At 38.1% G+C, this 17,751-nt stretch overlaps 1 protein-coding gene and 1 pseudogene across 1 annotated transcript in view; both read right to left on the bottom strand.

Annotated features, from left to right (window-relative positions):
• Nucleotides 1–501: 501 nt before the first annotated feature.
• LOC119805662 lies at nt 502–650 on the bottom strand (annotated as a pseudogene).
• Nucleotides 651–10,145: 9,495 nt separating this feature from the next.
• Xk (X-linked Kx blood group) overlaps nt 10,146–17,751 on the bottom strand; it is a 43,377-nt gene continuing 35,771 nt past the window's right edge. Inside the window, exon 3 of the mRNA XM_038316246.1 lies at nt 10,146–11,344. Within this exon, the coding sequence (XP_038172174.1) occupies nt 10,470–11,344 (875 nt within the window). The 3' untranslated portion in view covers nt 10,146–10,469. The remainder of the gene's footprint in view (nt 11,345–17,751) is intronic.

The following is a 17,751-nucleotide window of genomic DNA, read 5'->3' as shown; positions in this document are numbered from 1 at the left end:
TGGTGCAGACATAATAGCATTCATTAATATTAGATGCTAATATGAGTGCTATCTAAGAACATGACATTCTAACATATAATTTATTTCCCTTTGGAGAAGAGACCTTATATTGGGTCCTTAATATTGATATTGGGACCTTAATAATATTTGTTTTATCCTGTAACTCCAGGCAGCTCTGCCAGGGTACAAACAGCCCTGCATACCTGAGTAGTTCTTTGGGGCTTAATAGAATCCTTGTTTATCTTTTTCCTTAAGAATTAGTTCTCCAGAGAAAGGAGAAAATAAATTCAGTGTGAACGGTAGAAAATGGGATATAAAGAAATTCCAAGGAGTTCTAAAACCTGGGAAATGAGGTCAAAATTCAGGCAAAGAAATAGGAATTTTTTTAAATGTAACCCATAGTACTGGGTGAAAAGTGTTGACCCTAGTATGTAAAAACTACTCTGCCTTAATATACTTCCTGGATCCTTTGTTTTTTTTCTTTATAAATATATTTAGTAGGGGAGAGAACAAACAGTTCTCCACTACCAGAAATTATGCAGTTGACTTTCCCACATTTGGGGGCATCACAGAGTTCATTCAACACAACTGGAGTGCAATGAATAAGCCTGGGGAAACCATCTTCATGATCATGGTATCACTCCTGCTGTTCCTGGAGGACCCTATCCATACTTTAATAAAGAGTCAAGATCAGATTTCAACTGCAGGATTAGGTGACATTAGCTCTTTTACAGGTGAAAGATTTTCCCTCTGGTAGAAGTGGCTGAACCCATTTTCCCACTAATCTTGTAAATCCAAATATTGACAGAAGAAATCCATACATGAAATACCTACAGGAAATATTTTTAAGAAATATAAGTGCAGGTCTTTCGTCTATCCTTTTAAACACTGGAACGTCTTGACTCTTTCTAAAGCTTGGGAAAGAATCCTTCCACATGTGTCAAACCAGCTAATTAGAAGTCCACAAGGAAGTTAGGTGAAACAATAAAGCATTTTACTTCTTTCTTGCAATAATTTTCTTGTTCTTAGGGACACTAAAGGGAGAGACTGATGTCTATATGGGTAGTGAATTATTTTGGAGCCTGTGAGCTGATACTAAAATATGGCTATATAGTTCCTTAACCAAACTGTGTTTTTCCACAGTGGGGGCTTTTAGTAGACAGACGAAACTATCCCAACAGAGAAATTGCCTCATAGAATACTGGGACTGAATGAGCATGTGATCAAACCAGACTCTCTGAATGTGGCTGACAATAAGAGCTGACCGAGAAGCCAAAGATAATGGCACTGGGATTTGATTCTACTGCATGGACTGGCTTTTTGGGAGCCTAGTCTGTTTGGATGCGCACCTTCCTAGACCTGGATGGAGGGGGAAGGGCCTTGAACTTCCCACAGGGCAGGGTACCCTGACTTCTCTTAAAACTGGAGAGGGAGAGGGTGAGAGAGGGGGAGGGGGAGGGAAATGAGAGGAGGGGAGGAGGTGGAAATTTTTAATAAATAAATTTTAAAAAAGAAAAAAGAATAGTAGTCCTGTAGTTTCAATCACAGTGAATGTTTTTTTAAAATAACTTATTTTTGTGTGTGTGTGTGTGCACTTTTCAGAGTGTTTTGCCTGCATGTACATCTGTGAAGGTGTTGGATCCCTTGGAACTGGAGTTACAGACAGTTGTGAGCTGCCATGTGAGTGTTGAAATTGAACCTGGGAAGAGCAGTCAGTGCTCCCAACCACTGAGCCATCTCTCCAGCCTCACAGTGAGTGTCTCTTAAATTTACCTGACATGGTAGTGGTTCTGTTTTCAATTTGTAATTCTTGCTTCTGCTGTAGGCTGGGAGGGCCATGCTGATTACTCTGACTACAGTGACTACTGTCACAACAGCATCCCCATTGGCTTGAAAATAATTGTACATGTGTGTGTGTTAGATCCTTCTAGTTACTAGAGAGAATGGCAATTCTGCCACTCCATTTAAGAAAGTCCTCTTGGTAGGAGAAGGCAACAACAGAATGCCCTTCTTCGTGCTATCGTGGTGGTAGTTGAGGAGGTCTTGAAACCATTCTGAAATAGAAAATTTTACATCCCATTTTATTTCTTGAGTCCTGTCACTCACTACTAAAACTCACTCATTAGCTGTAGACTTGAGGCAATTAAGATCAGAAGCAAACTGATATGAAAGTAAACCAGTATGCATAATGCAGATATATAAAGAGGATGGTATTACCAGCATTCTAGGAAGTAGGCTAATCAGGTTTCAATCAGAAACTCATCATTAAGAGAGAAAATTAATTCAGAGTGGGAGGCAGAGAGGGAGGAAAAGTACACACAGCATTTTCAAATCTGCCTCCACACATCTTTTCTTTGGAGAGCAGCAAACCCTGAAATTCCTCTCCTGCACAAGGTGTTGGCCTACTACAGTCACTGCTAAAAGTTTTCTCATCATCTGCTGTAGAGATGCTGCTGTTGTACATGCCTCAAAGCTAGTCCTGGTTCCAAACCCTGCTCAAACCAACACTGCTGAACCCTAATAACTTGCATAAAAATACCATGAGGTAATATGTAAAAGCCTTTCCTAGCAGGTGTGCCCAACCATATGACATAAAAGAGCACTGTCATCTAGGAATTTCATGCTTAAGAGCTATACAATTAATTTAAAAAGATTGCAAAAACCCACCTCATAATGTTTTAACGAAGTGTTGGGTCTCCTGCATGGGTAACGTTGCTGCATATGATGAACAAGTTGGACACACCTGTGTTCTCCAGAATGGCTCTGCACAACAGGGACCTCATCTGCCAGGGTTTGTAGTATACTGTGAAAGAAGGGGTTCAAGGTTTCTGAGTGAGTGCTTAATGTACCAAGTTTTGCTGCTATGAAGTACTTTTTCCTGAACAAGAAAACCTGCTGAGAACATTCATTTAATTACCACATGTAATTGGCATGTCTGAGTGCTTTTTCAGTTGCAAAGACATTCATAAAATATATACCCCCTTAAGCTATAGTTAGATACGAGAAGGACTTTCTAGTATTCTATTGCCAGGTCACTACAGATAGTGACAGTGTACTGTGCATTACAAAATAGCTAGGAAAAAACGATTATGAATGCTTTCACGAGAAGGAAATGACAAATGTTTGAGGAGGTGGACCTGGTTATTTCTAATATGAACATTGCACAGTGGATACATGTATTAAAATATCACACACCTCCCCATAAATATGTATAATATTTTGTCTCATTATGCATCCCTGGCTACTCTGGGACTTGTTATTTAGACCAGAGTTTGCCTCTGCCTCAAGTGTCTGACATTAAAGACATGTTCCACCACATTCAGCAGTCTGTATAACTTTCGTTACTTAGAAAAAAAGTCAACTTTAAGAGAGACACAGAGAAATGTGGCCGTAGAGGAATATCTACTCCTCTCACCTCTTTGCTCATCTTTTTATAAAAAAGCACATTTTATTGAAAGTAAATCTGTTTTCATACAATATATTCAGATCAGATTCCTTTTCCCCAACTCCCTACCAGATCGTCTCCATTTCCACATCCTCCCAACTCCACTACATTTCTTTTTGTCTTTAGAAAAAAATCCCACAAAACCAGAAAACACACACACACACACACACACACACACAAATACTCACACATGACCAGAACCTATAAAAACAGAAAATTGGAAGCTATAATATTCAAGCAAAAAACAAACAAGAGCCCCAGGAGGGAGGGGAGGTATGGGTGGAGGGAAGGGGAGGGAAGGGGGAGAAGGAGGGGCGGGAAGGGGGAGGAGGAGCGGAGGGAGGGGGAGGAGGAGGGAAGGAGATGGAAATTTTTAAATATAAAAAAAAATAAGCCATGAGAAAGAAAAAAAAAACAAACAAGACAAAAACAAAATACCAAAACAAAGTAATAGAAAACAAAATGTCTACAAAAATACCACCGAGTTTGTTTTGTGTTGTCATATACAAAGCATAGGTGGAGGCTACTGAAAGGGGTTGCTGCACCCAAAACGGATGAGGGCTACCCTTTAACTTCATATATGGAACCCCGCTTTTGTCTGCCCCAAAACACATACACAATTTGTGTGTGTATAGATATAGATATATACACATATACTCTAGACCCTCCCCCAGGAGACAAGCAAACTTGCCAGTTTGTAGGGAGCAGTAAGAACTCAGTTGGGGTTGGAGGAGGGGTGAAAACTGTAAACAAGCCTACCTAAGAAGTATAAATCCCAGTCTCTGGCCTCAATCTTTGGAGGCCCTGTCCCTGTGCACACCAAAGCTTGACCCCTTAACAGGGGGAGGGGTAAGACAGCCCCGCCCCTGTGCCTGCCAAAGCTTGACCCCTCCCCCAAAGACAGGCAAGACAGCAGGTCAAACCTTGACCCTTCCCCTGAGGAGGGGCATGACAGCCCACCAAAACTTGACCCCTCTCCAAGGAGGGGCAAAACGGCCCTGCCCCTGTGCCTGAATAAACTTGACCCCTCCCCTAAGGAGGTACAAGACAGCCCCGGTCCTGTACCTGCTAAACCTTGACCCCTCCCTCAAGGAGAGGCAAGACAGCCCACACCTGTACCCCTAAACCTTGACTCCTCCCCCGAGGAGGGACAAGACAGCCCCACTCCTGTGTCTGACAAAACTTGGCCACACCCTCAAAGAGGAGCAACACAGCCCTATACCTGTGCCTGCCAAACCTTGACCCCTCCCTCAAAGAGGGAAAAGACAGCCCCACCCCTGTGCCTGACACACCTTGACCCCTCTCTCAAAGTGGGACAAGACAGCCCAGCACCTGTGCCTGACAAAACTTGACCCCTCCCTCAAAGAGGGACAAGACAGCCCAGCCCCTTTGCCTGACAAAACTTGGTCCCTCCCCCAATGAGGGGGACGACAGCCCCACCCCTGTGCCTTACAAGACTTGGCCAGTCCCCCGAGGAGCAAGACAGCCCCACCCCTGAACCTGCTAAACCTTGACCCCTCCCTCAAGGAGGGGCAAGACAGCCCAGCACCTATGCTTACCAAACCTTGACCCTTCCCCCTAGGAAGGACAAGGCAACCTGCCAATTCTTTACCCCGTCCCCAATTTAAACTGCTCCTCGGAAAGTCTCCCTGTGCCTCCCCAGCCTCTTCTCCTTCCCCTTTCCCACCCAGTCTCATTTGCTGCTTTCTTGTTTCCCTTGTTGCCACCTGAGAGTGCAGAAATCCCATTAAACCTTGACATTCTTTAATTCAGCTCGTTGTCATTTGGCTTGATTGGGATTTTTGCGTTGGCAGAGATCTCGTGTTAGAAAAATTCCTAACAGGAAGTTTTATGTTTGTTTGTTTGCAAGGGGCAAAGCTAAATTCCCCAAGATGGCAGCTTCTTGGTATGGAGAACAGTCAGTCACCATAGACCCCAAAATTTAAAAAGAACTACCATATGATTTTTCTGGAAATAGTAAACAAATAGTCAAATAAATAAAATCAAGATGTTTAAAACACAACTGCATTTTCATTTCTATCAACACAAATAAATCTGTAGGACATCATATCAATCAAAATAAGCCAGACAGAAGAACAAATACTTTTTGGATGTACTTACATGAGGTATCTAAAATAATCAGACTCAAACACAGACAGTGGTTGCCAATAGCTAGGGGACAAACCATTGTTGTTATTTGGGTATGATAGTTCAACTTTATACTGTGTAAATTCTAGAGATCTGCTATACAACATTGTGCATAAAATTTTTAAAAGATTATTATGAACTTTAAGAGGGTAGTTTTTTGTGTTCTGCCAAAAAAGAAAAATAAGCAAGAAAAATAAAACACTGATAGTATGAGCAATAGGGTCAAGACCATGATGGGGACATCCACTGAAACAGTTTACCTGAGCTAATGGGAGCTCACCAACTCCAGCCAGACAGTTGGGAAACCAGTATAGGTCAAAATTAGGCCCTCTGAATGTAGGTGACAGTTGGGTGGCTGGGGCAGACTGTGGGGCCACTGGCAGTGAGACCAGGATCTATCCCTACTGCTTGTACTGGCTTTTTGGAACCCATTCTCTTCAGAGGGATACCATGCTCAGCCTAGATCTAGTGGGAAGGGCCTTGGTCCTTCATCAAAGCAATGTGCTAGAGTTTGTTGACTTCCCATGGGAAGCCTTACCCTCTCTGAGGAGTGGGTGGGGGTAGGGTGGTGGGGAAAGTAAAAGGAGTGGGAGGAGGGGAGGGAGTGGGAACTGGGATTGGTATGTAAAATGAGAAAAGATAATTTCTTAAAAAATAAAAAAGCAACACAATGAAGCTTTTTGAGGTGTGGTATCTTGCCTGTGGTGAGAATATCATGAGTGTTTGCAAATGTCTAAACTCATTAAACTGTACAAATTCAATATGTGTGTTTTTGTGGAGCAATTATACTTTAATAAAGGTATTTTTTTAAAAGGAAAACATCCTATAGCTATATGTTTGCAAACTGAAAGGACACCTTCAAGCAGCAAAGGAATTATTAAAAACAGCCCATATCTAGCTCATGTTCTGTAATGACCCCTTTCAATATGTAATTTTTTCCAAACACAGAAGCAATTCACTTTGATTTTATAAACATATAATATTTATATAATGGTCACAAAAAGCTAAAGTAATCTCATATTTCATATTTATGAATCACCATAACACTCATGTTTATCTAGAACTTATGTATATATATATTTATGATATACAAGTACCATATATTTATTTTACATATAAAATATAAAATATATATCACATTTGTCTTTGTCTCATATACAACTGAGACAATTTGCAGAATCTTAGTAGCAGTACCCAGCATCATGCATTCAATAAATTGAGCAAATTCATACACAAATAACAGTGTTTTCATGAACAGCTGCTGTACTGTAAGGCTCAATGTTAGCATTCTTAAATTTATCATGCTATGGCAGGAATTTCCATCTTACATTAAAATTTATAATCATAACAAACCATTTTCAAATTTGTCGTTCAAATGGGCCTTAAATTTTAAGTCAGTTGAGGACTACACAAGAAATGAAATGCAAGACATTTTTTAAAAAATTACTTTATTATATGAGGAAACATAAACAATATTTGAGCCAATGACTCAGAGAAGCACTCCACAAAAGTTCATATCCTCAATCCATTGGCTGAGGTGTACTGGCACATACGACCATATTAATGTTGTAAGATAGATCTCAAGGAAATGCTGTGTTGTCAAGACAATCGATGCTAATGCTTATTTTCCCATTTACAACATTGAACAGATTACATTCACATTTAATTAATGATTTGAATAAGCCATTAAAGTTGTACTGTACAATCATCTAAAGATGCTGTTATATTCTTTATGAAATATAATATCAAGACAATAAACTTACTTGCCACCAAAAGCAGTTTCTCAGATCCATTGGATCTTTTTTTTTCTGCCAAGTACTAAGGGCTTTGGGCGATTTTTAAAATACTCATTGCATATATTAATTGTGTGTGTGACAGAGAGGCAGGGGTGGGGGGAGAGAGAGAGCCTCTGTGTGAATGCCATGGTGTGCTTGTGGAAATCAGACAACTTGTGAAAATTGTTTCTCTCCGTCCACCATGTAGTTCCCAAGGATGGAACTCAGGGTGTTGGGTTTAGTGGCAAGTACCTTTCCCTATTGAGCCATTTCACACACTCTGAGCACTAAATTTTGTAATCAACTGATGGTAAGAGAGGGCAGTTACATAGAAGAACAATGACCTATATGTTCACTCAAAACACTGACGTGGATGAAACTACTTATTTCAGTTCAGACAGTAAATAAAAAAAACAGAACACATACAATAACCTGTTTATAGACTTGAATAATATAATTCTTTAAAGGTATTTTGAAAATATTTTAAAAATATTTTTGTATCTTTTACTTAATGAAATCTTTCCAACAGTTTAGTGAGGTAAGTTGGACAAGTATATCATCTTAATCTGGTGAGAGAGGAAACTGAGGCAGAGAGTAATTAAGTAAACTTGGGACTGTAGTAGGAAAATGCCTATGTGCCAAGAGACTGAAATAATATTTAATTTGCCAAAAAAGAAAAATCATTCTTTATAAAGCTTGAGCTGGGTCTTCAGTGTCTGACAGTTTATCCTGTTAGTTCTGAGGTCATTCAAGATGCTTACCAACGGTCTAAAGTAAAGGGGCTTACAATATATTTTAAAATTAAGAATTAAAAATATTTTAAGTCATGTTTCCAAACCAGGCTGGAAAAATACAAGTGTCCTTACCCTTGTCTAATTGCGAACCTCCTAGAAAGTGACAAGCTGGTGGCCGACTCGAGCCTCGGTCCCAAGGCATAACCTAAAATTGGAAAAGGATAGCAGTGCCTCTCCCACCAGTCACTGCGGATCTTCAGGGAAGGTGCTCTTTCACATTAAAGAGGGAAGCCATGTGGCATCTGGAAACATAACGAAGCGATTTGACAAAGAAGCATTTTGGAAATGCTTAGGAGCAGTCTTCTACTCTCTTGTCATTTTGAACACCTTAAATTACGAGATAACCAAAACAAGAGTGCACCTTAGCTTTGCTTTACCTGGAGTAATATATATATATATTTTCAAAGACGATTGCCCCTGTATTACAGTTTTGTACCTCTGAAGATGAAAAGTACAAAGCACAGAGAAATGTCTGTTCTATAAAGTATCATTTTGATGACATATGCTAACTTTATCTAGTCCTATTAAAGACAGGAAAAGTGGCACATGGGTCAACAGAGAACAGACAATCTTAAGTTTCATTTTTATATCTTAAAAGTAGTCAAAATGGATATACTGCCTGTGGATTCTCATAGACTTAAACTAGAAATGCCATGAGAATTACAAACAAGGAAATATACTTCATGAAAGTAAAATGGATGTTCTACAGTTTAGGACCTTACTGATATATATGCATATAAAATGGTATAAATATTACAGTGTGAATGACATGTCAAAGAATATTTACTGTTTATGAATCCTCTGGTATAGTAAAACTTATTTACCAAATTAATTTTCATGTTTATGAAATTATTCATCAATGTGATAAAAAGAGTTAAAAAGCAAATTATTACTAGTATGATAGCCAGATACATGTGGTCAGAAAAGTACATGTCTGCTCTGTCCCACAGAATCCATAAATGAAGGTACCTTTGAAAAATTCTTAAATCTTGCTACAACTCTCATTTTAAATTGGTGTAAACTTTATAATCATGTCTTTCTAGACATTTCACTGTCTAAATTTTAGTGGTACAAATAACAGCACTGCTTACAGGCATTTTCACCAGGCTAGTGACAATATTCACCCAACTCTTTAAATGGAAACAAATAGCTGCAGATTAAAGAGAAATTACACACAAGAGAAAATGAAGAGCTTATTAAAATTAACTGACAATGATGTCAAGTCAAAATGCATTTCCCGAAGAAGATCTTCCGCTTATCTCACTCCTTCCTATAACTGAAAATGTGTCTAACTAGGGGTGGTAGTGAGGAAAACACTCCTTTCTCTTCAAATCATGAAAACTAAAACATCCTATATACTGGAATTAGGGAAGAGACTTCTATGGGGCTTTCTAGAAACAACAGCAAGTGAACTGAGGTAAGTCTTGTTAAAAAATTTCCTGGCAGATGAGGAAAGGGGCAATAGGAATAAAAACTATTATTTTATTATTTCTTAAAATATTAATCTTAGCAAATTCTACTAGAAATTTCCCAGAATTATAGGACAAGACTGACTTATGAGGAGAACTGAGCCTACCTTCTAACCAATGAATATCTTCAGACATTTGGAGAAGTTAACAGTTCTATTTATAGAAACTTCCATCATTTTGATGTTCTAATAACTGTCCCAGTCCATCCTGATCCCTAATTTCTTCAACATGTGGAATGAAACTCAGCTTTCCTAAATAACTGTACCAATGGATCATAGGGAATAAAGTCCCCAAATCTAGGCATGCCAGAGTGGCTACAGCTGGTTATGTACAAAAAGTCTTAATGAGGTGAAAATGGAATACACTGATAAAACAAACTTAAACAGCTCTCCCTGTAAGTTATGATAGGAATGAGGTTTAAAAATCCCTTGTAACCTATTCTGACTATTACGGTGACTTTTGTATAAAGCTATATTCAGTATTAGTAAAGCATCAGGCTACTGAGACAACACTGTAGAAAACAAGCTTTTCTCTTTATTATATCCGATGAATACGATCAGCTCAACTGAAACTTCAGGTATACTGTGTCAATGAAATGGCCAATAAGACCTGCAAGAACGTAACAGAGTCAACTGTGAAACAAACTGTGGGGTAGTAGGCTTCCCCAGTGCATTCCATAGCTACCTCAAATCAAAGAGCTCTATAAAAGGCAGTAGCTCACAAGGAATTGGCAGCTAATTCCCTTCCTTATCCCCTGTGCAGGGCTCATTACTTGTATGAAGAACAGTTATTAATCCAGAACACAATATCCATTTCTTGTAAGACAGCTCAGGTTCCATTAAGCAGAGTATAGATCAACAACACTCCACATCTTAGTGGTCTCAGGACTTAGTCTACTGGTAGAAGGTGTTACATCTTGATCTTGATCTTCATCTCGTTCTTCATCTTGACCTTGATCTTGATCTGTGGATGACTTTAAGTCTGTGTCTACATTTACTACTGATTCAGAGGATTTTCTCCTCATACAGGACCAGCAGACACACCTGAGACATGACCTAAAGATTTCAGAAACACTGGAAGAGAAGAGCTTTTTGCAAGGGTGAAAAAACTGATAGAATACAAGCATGAACAGAACGCCTGTGCAGTATGCAATGAGTAGCTGCAGAATCAACAGAGGTGCACAAACATACATGTATATGTCAGTTTTGAAAAAATACCACAGGAGCAGGAGGACAGAATTCTCAATGAATCTCATCATGTAGTAAATTAGCAGTCGGTACCAATTCTGGGATTTGCTGATGAGGTCAGGACTGTCGATCTTGAGCTGTACAGCTGACCAGCAGAACATGTTGATACCAGCGTAGAGTAAAGTGAGGAAACACAGTACAATGGTGGTACCCACTCTACTCAGGGCCTTCTCAATGTTCTCGGGGAACGGAGAGCCGCTGCACCAGAAGAGGATCCAAGGGTATAAGAAGAAACTGAAGAAGTTGACAAGTATGACTGCCACCACCCAGATTTTCAGGACAGAGGTAAAGAGGACCAGGACAATGACCCGAGTGGCAATCTCAAAGCTTCTCCAAAAGAAGATACAGACATAGGCCAGGGGTTTGACTTTGACCTCGTACTCATCATACTTGATTTTGATGGCTAAGATGTTGCAACGTAAGGCTCCATATACAATGGACAACAGGGACAAGGACATGATGATACCTGAAGAGAGAAGAGAAAGAGCACAGTCAAATCTCACTTCCACCAGGAATCCTATGGCCAATGTTCTGCCATCTCCCACCCACAGGCCTTGAATTCCTCTGTATTACACGTGCAGGCTAACTTCCTGTTGATATCTGAGACTGCCTGAGGACTTTTTCCAGACTCACAGAGGACTGCTATAAACACATTCCTCCTGTTAGGCTGAAGCACTACGGAATTAAGGTGCATGGGTGACCCCCTCAATAACTCAGTTCCAGCTACAGTAAGAGCTAGTTTCCTAACCTGTTAAATAGAGTAAGTGTGAAGAATATATTCTATGCTATTTCCCAGTGTATGCCCATAAGGTTATCTTCTAGTCACTAACTGTGATTTTTATCTCATCCCTTTCCATCCCTCAGTTTTCTCTCATTAGACATTCCTGTCAATGTTTGTTAGACATTCCCTTCAAATGCATGCCTCAACTCCTTAGGGTTTGCTTCAGAGGCATCTCAGACTGAAACTTATTCCTGATGCCAATCTTGATCAATGAAAATATGAAGAATCCTTTACATAATGTGTTCATTTTGTCAGTTGTTCTATTAATTTCCGCAGAGTCAAGACTGTGTCTAGCATTTCCTCTTGACGTTTTAAAAATACTTATTTTATTTGTATGCATGCCTGATTGGTGGTTCCAAAAGACGCCAGAAGGAGGCACCAGATCCTTTGGAGTTGGGAGTTACAAGTACTCAAAAGCCACATGATAAGGGCAATGAGATCTGAACGCTGATCCTCTGAAATAGCATGCTTTTAACTGCTGAATACTACACCTCCAGTCCCTGATATATCTTCTTGATGTCCCTCAGCACATCCCAGTAGTATGCACATAAACGGAAGGCACTCATTAATAAATTACTCAAGATGTTTGCTCTACCCTAGACTGTTTTAGATGCTTACTATAGGAATTCAGTTAGAGTGTTGAAAAAGGAACAAATCTTGCTCCTAAGAGTTAACCTGCTTTTAACTGAAAGTTTTTTTGTTTTGTTTTTGTTTTGTTTTGTTTTGTTTTTAACAAGACAGGGTTTCTCTGTGCAGCTTTGGAGTCTGGAACTCACTCTGCAGATCATGCTGGCCTTGCACTCACTGATATCTGCCTGCCTCTGCCTCCCAAGTGCTGGGATTGAAGGTGTGCGCCACCACCACCCAGCACACTGAAAGGTGTCTTTACAAATGTCTCAGGTCTAGGTGTATATTTCCTAAAATGGCTTATAGTAAATGGGTAAATCCATTACTTATAAACAGTGGCAGTTTGAGTACACAGGATGTGGCCCATTTAAATGGAGTATTATATAATGTTCCAGATTACTATACTATCTGCTTTGAGCTCTATTATCTAATAAATATACAACCATTAAGACTCATGGGTACAGAGTGTGGTCAAAACATAAATGCAATAACTTATTACAGGATTCTACCACCTTCACCTATTAGCATGAGGAGGAATGAGAAGCTATGTGTAGTATGAAGGAACAGGCTGCGTCCTGCCACCTGCTAGCTTAACCCCCTAAATAACCACAAAGAAATTGTATTAATTACTGCTTGGCCCATAAGCTCTAGCCTCTTATTGGATAACTCTCACATCTTGATTTAACCCATTTCTAATAATCTGTATATCACCACAAGGTCGTGGCTTACTGGGAAAGATTTTAACCTATGTCTGTCTCAGGCAGGAGATTCATGGTATCTCTCTGTGATTCTGCTTTCTTCCTCCCAGAATTCTGTTCTGTCTTTCCCGCCTACCTGAGTTCCACCCTATCAATTAGGCCAAGGCAGTTTCTTTGAAAACAACAGAAATACAGAAGGGCCTCCTATACCAGCTATGAATTAGGAACCATGAATCTGGCTCTTGGTTTGACTTTTGCCACATCAATCTAGGAAAATGGCAACCTCCCCATTTTCTATTTTCTCATCCATAAAATGAAAGTTATGATACCTTTCTTGTTGATTCTTCTTCTTAAAAAAGGTCTTGACATATTCTTATTTATTTTAGAGCAGCTTTAGGTTCATAGCAAAATTGAACAAAGAGTTCCCCCAAACCTTCAACCCACACAGATGCCCAGTCTCAATCATTATCTTTATCATCTCGCAGAATAGTGCATTCACCACAACTGATGAACCTATACAGACACATCGTTATCACTGAAAGTGCAGTTTACATTAGGTTTTACTCTTGTACATCCTATAGATTTGGGTAAATTCATAATACATGTCTCAGACATTGTAGAGTAGTCTCATTGCCCTAAATATCATCAATTCTTTGTACAGTCATCCTTCCATCCTCTGAACTGATCTTTATACTGCACTCATAGTTTCCATATTTTCCAGAAAGTCATATGATTGGGATCACATATTATGTGGGCTTTTCAGATCAATTTCTTTCACTATTTATGTTTTCTCTAATATATAGATATAAAGTGAGCTTGACAGCTCACTTATTTTTAGTGGAGAATAATATTCCATTATCTAGTATGCTAGTTTATTCACTTATCAACTTAAGCACATTTTGGTTATTTCTAAGTCATAGCAATTATGAATAATGTTGCTATAAATACCCACATGCAGGCTTTGGTGTGGGTATCAACTTTTCATCTCCTTTAGAAGAAATACAAATGTAATGACTGCTGGATCACAGTGGTGATCTCATTTTGTATTTTAACCAAAAATGAAAGAGAATGCATCTGTTTCTCTGTAGCCCCAGCAGCATCTGGGGTTGTCAATGTTCTGAATAGTAGCTAATATACCTAAAGTGTACCATACAGTGTCCTGGAATATAAAATTTTAACTGAAAGAAAACTGAAATTATCAATTCTTTTTTGTGATATTACACTTACAAACCCATCACCAAACCTCAGACCCTTGAGATTCTCCCATACTATTTTCTAACATTTATACCATTTTGTATTTTACATTTAGGTTTGTTACCTATTTTGAGTTTATAAAGAGTGAAAGCTCTGTGTTTAGTCACATTTTGCAGTTATTCTATTGGGGTATTTTATGGAAAATATGCAGTTATTCTAGGAACAATTGTTGAAAATATTATTATCCTATTGTATAGTCTTTGAAGTTTAAGCCATCAATCTAGAGATGCTATTTGAAGTAAATGAAAGGCCTGCTTAACAGGAATATATAGGAACAAGCTAGTCTTCTCTGACCTCATGAGTAATTAAAGAAGTTAAGTAAGTGTTATTTCTGAATATGGGACCCAACAAATGGCTAAAAAAGTCTGAATTATCTTGGTAGTGTTATAGTTACCTGACCAGTCAACTGATTACTGTTCTTGCTGAATTCCACCACTTTCACTTTAGGGTTAGCTTTAAATACTTGTTCTAGAATCCAGTGTTATTATAATTTAATTCCCAGCCTGACCCTGAAAGTTCCGAGCAAACTGAAGAAGTAATGGCTGAAAGCATGAGGGATCATCATCGGCCTGTCCCTAATGCTTTGGTTGGCTTTTGGGAACCTATTGCTCATATTGGTTGCCTTGCCAGGCCTTACTACAAGGGGAGGAGCTTAGTCCTACCTCAACTTGATATGCCCTGCTTTGTTGATACCCGGGGAGGCTTGCCCCTTTCTAAACAGAAACAGAGGAGGAGTGGACTGGGGGAGGCAGGTAGAGGGGAAGGGAGAGGAGGGGAGGGAATGGGAGGTGGGAAGAGAGGGGAAACTGCAGTTGAAATGTAAAATAAATTAATTTAATTAATAAAAAGAGGGATCATCACCACCATAAGCTTATACAAACCTTTGCTAACATATTGCATATAATTCTTTGAGTTCTTTAGTCCTCTCATCATGATCCAACCCTTTACCAGTTTTAAGCAACAACCAATCTACTTTCTGTCTTTATGGATTTCCCTAATTTTGAATTTCTTATTTGTGAAATAATATAATGAAAGAATTTTTCCACCTATTAGTTTTAAGGTTCACACATGTTATAGCATGTATCAATACTTCATTCCTTTTTATTGCCAAGTAACATGTGAGTTGTTTCCAGTTCTCTGCTGCTGTGAATAATAATATACAAATAGTTGTGCACACATATTTTTTCCCTTTGACTGGATAGGAATTATTGGATGGTATAGTAGTTTTATATGTAGAACTGCCAGCCTGATTTCCAAAGCAGTCACAGCATTTTACATCAAACAAGCAGGTATAAAGAATTCAATTTATTTATATTCTCACTAACATTATTTATTATCTAACTTTTCATTTTAACCATTCTAAATAAAGTGAAGACTTTTCTTGAAAATTTAATTTCCATTTTCCAAATGACTTAAAGGTATTTTTATGTGCTAAGTAGCAAATGTATATCTTTTTTGATTGCTATTGTTTCAGAACTATGGACCAAATTCATAAATTTTATCTTGTCATAAAGGTATTCCCTCAAACTCACTAGTCAAATCTGTACAAACAGATATACTATATAAAAACATTTTATTTATACATACCTGTCAATAGGCACTTAAAATGAAAGGGGGAAAAAAGCAAAACCAGAAAGGATTTCCATGATGGCAAAAAGGCAGATCAATTTTTTTTATTCCAATATTCCTACATAAACAACTGACAACTGATCAATTAGGCATTCAAAGATATCAGAAACTGACCAAAGCAAGGAAAATTTCTGGGGTTTAAGATATGAGAAAGAAGAAAGGTCCCTAAGAAAAATTCTGAAGCAGTTTTTTTCCTACAAAATAGTGACTCAAATAAAAATTGATACTAAGAGATTAAAAACTGGAATGAAACTTTCAGCAGTCGCTCAAACCTATTCGATTTGTGAGTAAATATTGACATTTAACCTCAAAATGGCCTTGGTATATATCACAAGGTTTCAGGTGGCAACACAAAGACATTGGGTTTAAATATGACCGAAAAATAGACTGAGCCCTCACAGAACTGAAATACAGATTCCAATTGACTGAAATTGTGATCCATCCACATTGATTTGCTAGTTCAAGGCATCAACATGAAGTAAATTAACTTATCCAGAGTCTCAAACCATCTTTACTCCTGTATACACATATCTAGAGTAAATTAAATCTAACATGGCACATAAACAACAGATTCAAAAATTTCTTACATACAAATATCAATGGATTATAAAAACAAACCTAGAAGAAATACAATGTTAGAATTATTTAACAAAGCATAAAAACTATAATTAATATGCTTGTGAAGTTATATGGCAAGATATTTAAGCATACAATTTTAGAAACTCAAATTGAAATTTGAGAACTAGAGAATACAATTAAAATTAAGGGCTCACAGGCTGGCAATGGATCAAAGCACTTGCTACCAAGCCTGACAATGAATTCAATCCCTAGAACACACGCGGTAGGAGGAGAAAGGATTCATACAAATTGTCTTCTAACTTCCACATATGCCACTACAGCACACATATACATACCACATAAATAATAAATGCAATAAAAATTAAGTAATAAATAGGTATATTTAATAGCAGATTAGACAGAGTCATATATATATAATTTATATTTATTAGAAGGAAACTTAGAGGTAAGTACTCAAATGAAAATAATCAATGACCATGTAAATATAGAAAAGAAGAAAGGAAGAGAGAGAGGCAGAGAGAAAGAGGGGAGAATAAGGTAAGGAGGGAAGGAAGGAGGGAGTTGAGAGGGAGAGTGAAAGGGAGGGCAATATTTGAATCAATAAAAGCTGAAATTTTCCTAAATTGCTAAACTACCAAATCAGACTCAGGAAATACTATAGGATAAACACAAAAATAAAAATATGCATATAATGTTAAAATGGCTGAATATCAAAGCTAAAGCTTGAAAAGTAGTCAGAAATAAGCAAACAAACATGATCCATCTCAAAAGAAATGAAAATGGAAACCAAAAGAGAAAGGAATGGTAACATCCAAGTGCCAAGCACATAACTTCTGACACAGACATCCATATCAAAAAATGATATAGATATGAATAGTTTACATTGGTATAAATCTTGCTTTAATGATATAAATTTAAGGTCAATCTTGTTATATGTACATGTATTTCTGATCTTGATTAAGGTATTGTGATTATGTAGTTCATTTAAAAATGTAATGTATAATTAAGAAATATAGGTTAATAGATAATCTCTATAATAGTCAAGCATGTAGTCATGTTAGATTTTCTAGATGTGTATTTCAGATGGATAGGCATTCTTCGTATCTTTCAAAGACTACAGAATATGTCTTTTAAAATGTTTTAATAACTTAGGGCTTTTCATGACAATGAGACACGTCTGCTCCTGGCAGCACCAATCTACTTCAAGAGAAAGATGGGCATCAAAGAGGCTCCTTAGCCATTTGGGCAAGAAACTGCTGTCGCCTGGACTGTTGTATAAACTGGATATGAAGAACCTGCAGAGAG

This window comes from Arvicola amphibius, chromosome X, assembly GCF_903992535.2.
Source record: "Arvicola amphibius chromosome X, mArvAmp1.2, whole genome shotgun sequence".
Taxonomy (NCBI): Eukaryota; Metazoa; Chordata; class Mammalia; order Rodentia; family Cricetidae; genus Arvicola; species Arvicola amphibius.
The sequence above is the reverse complement of the archived record's forward strand: the minus strand, read 5'-3'. Positions and strand labels throughout refer to the sequence as shown.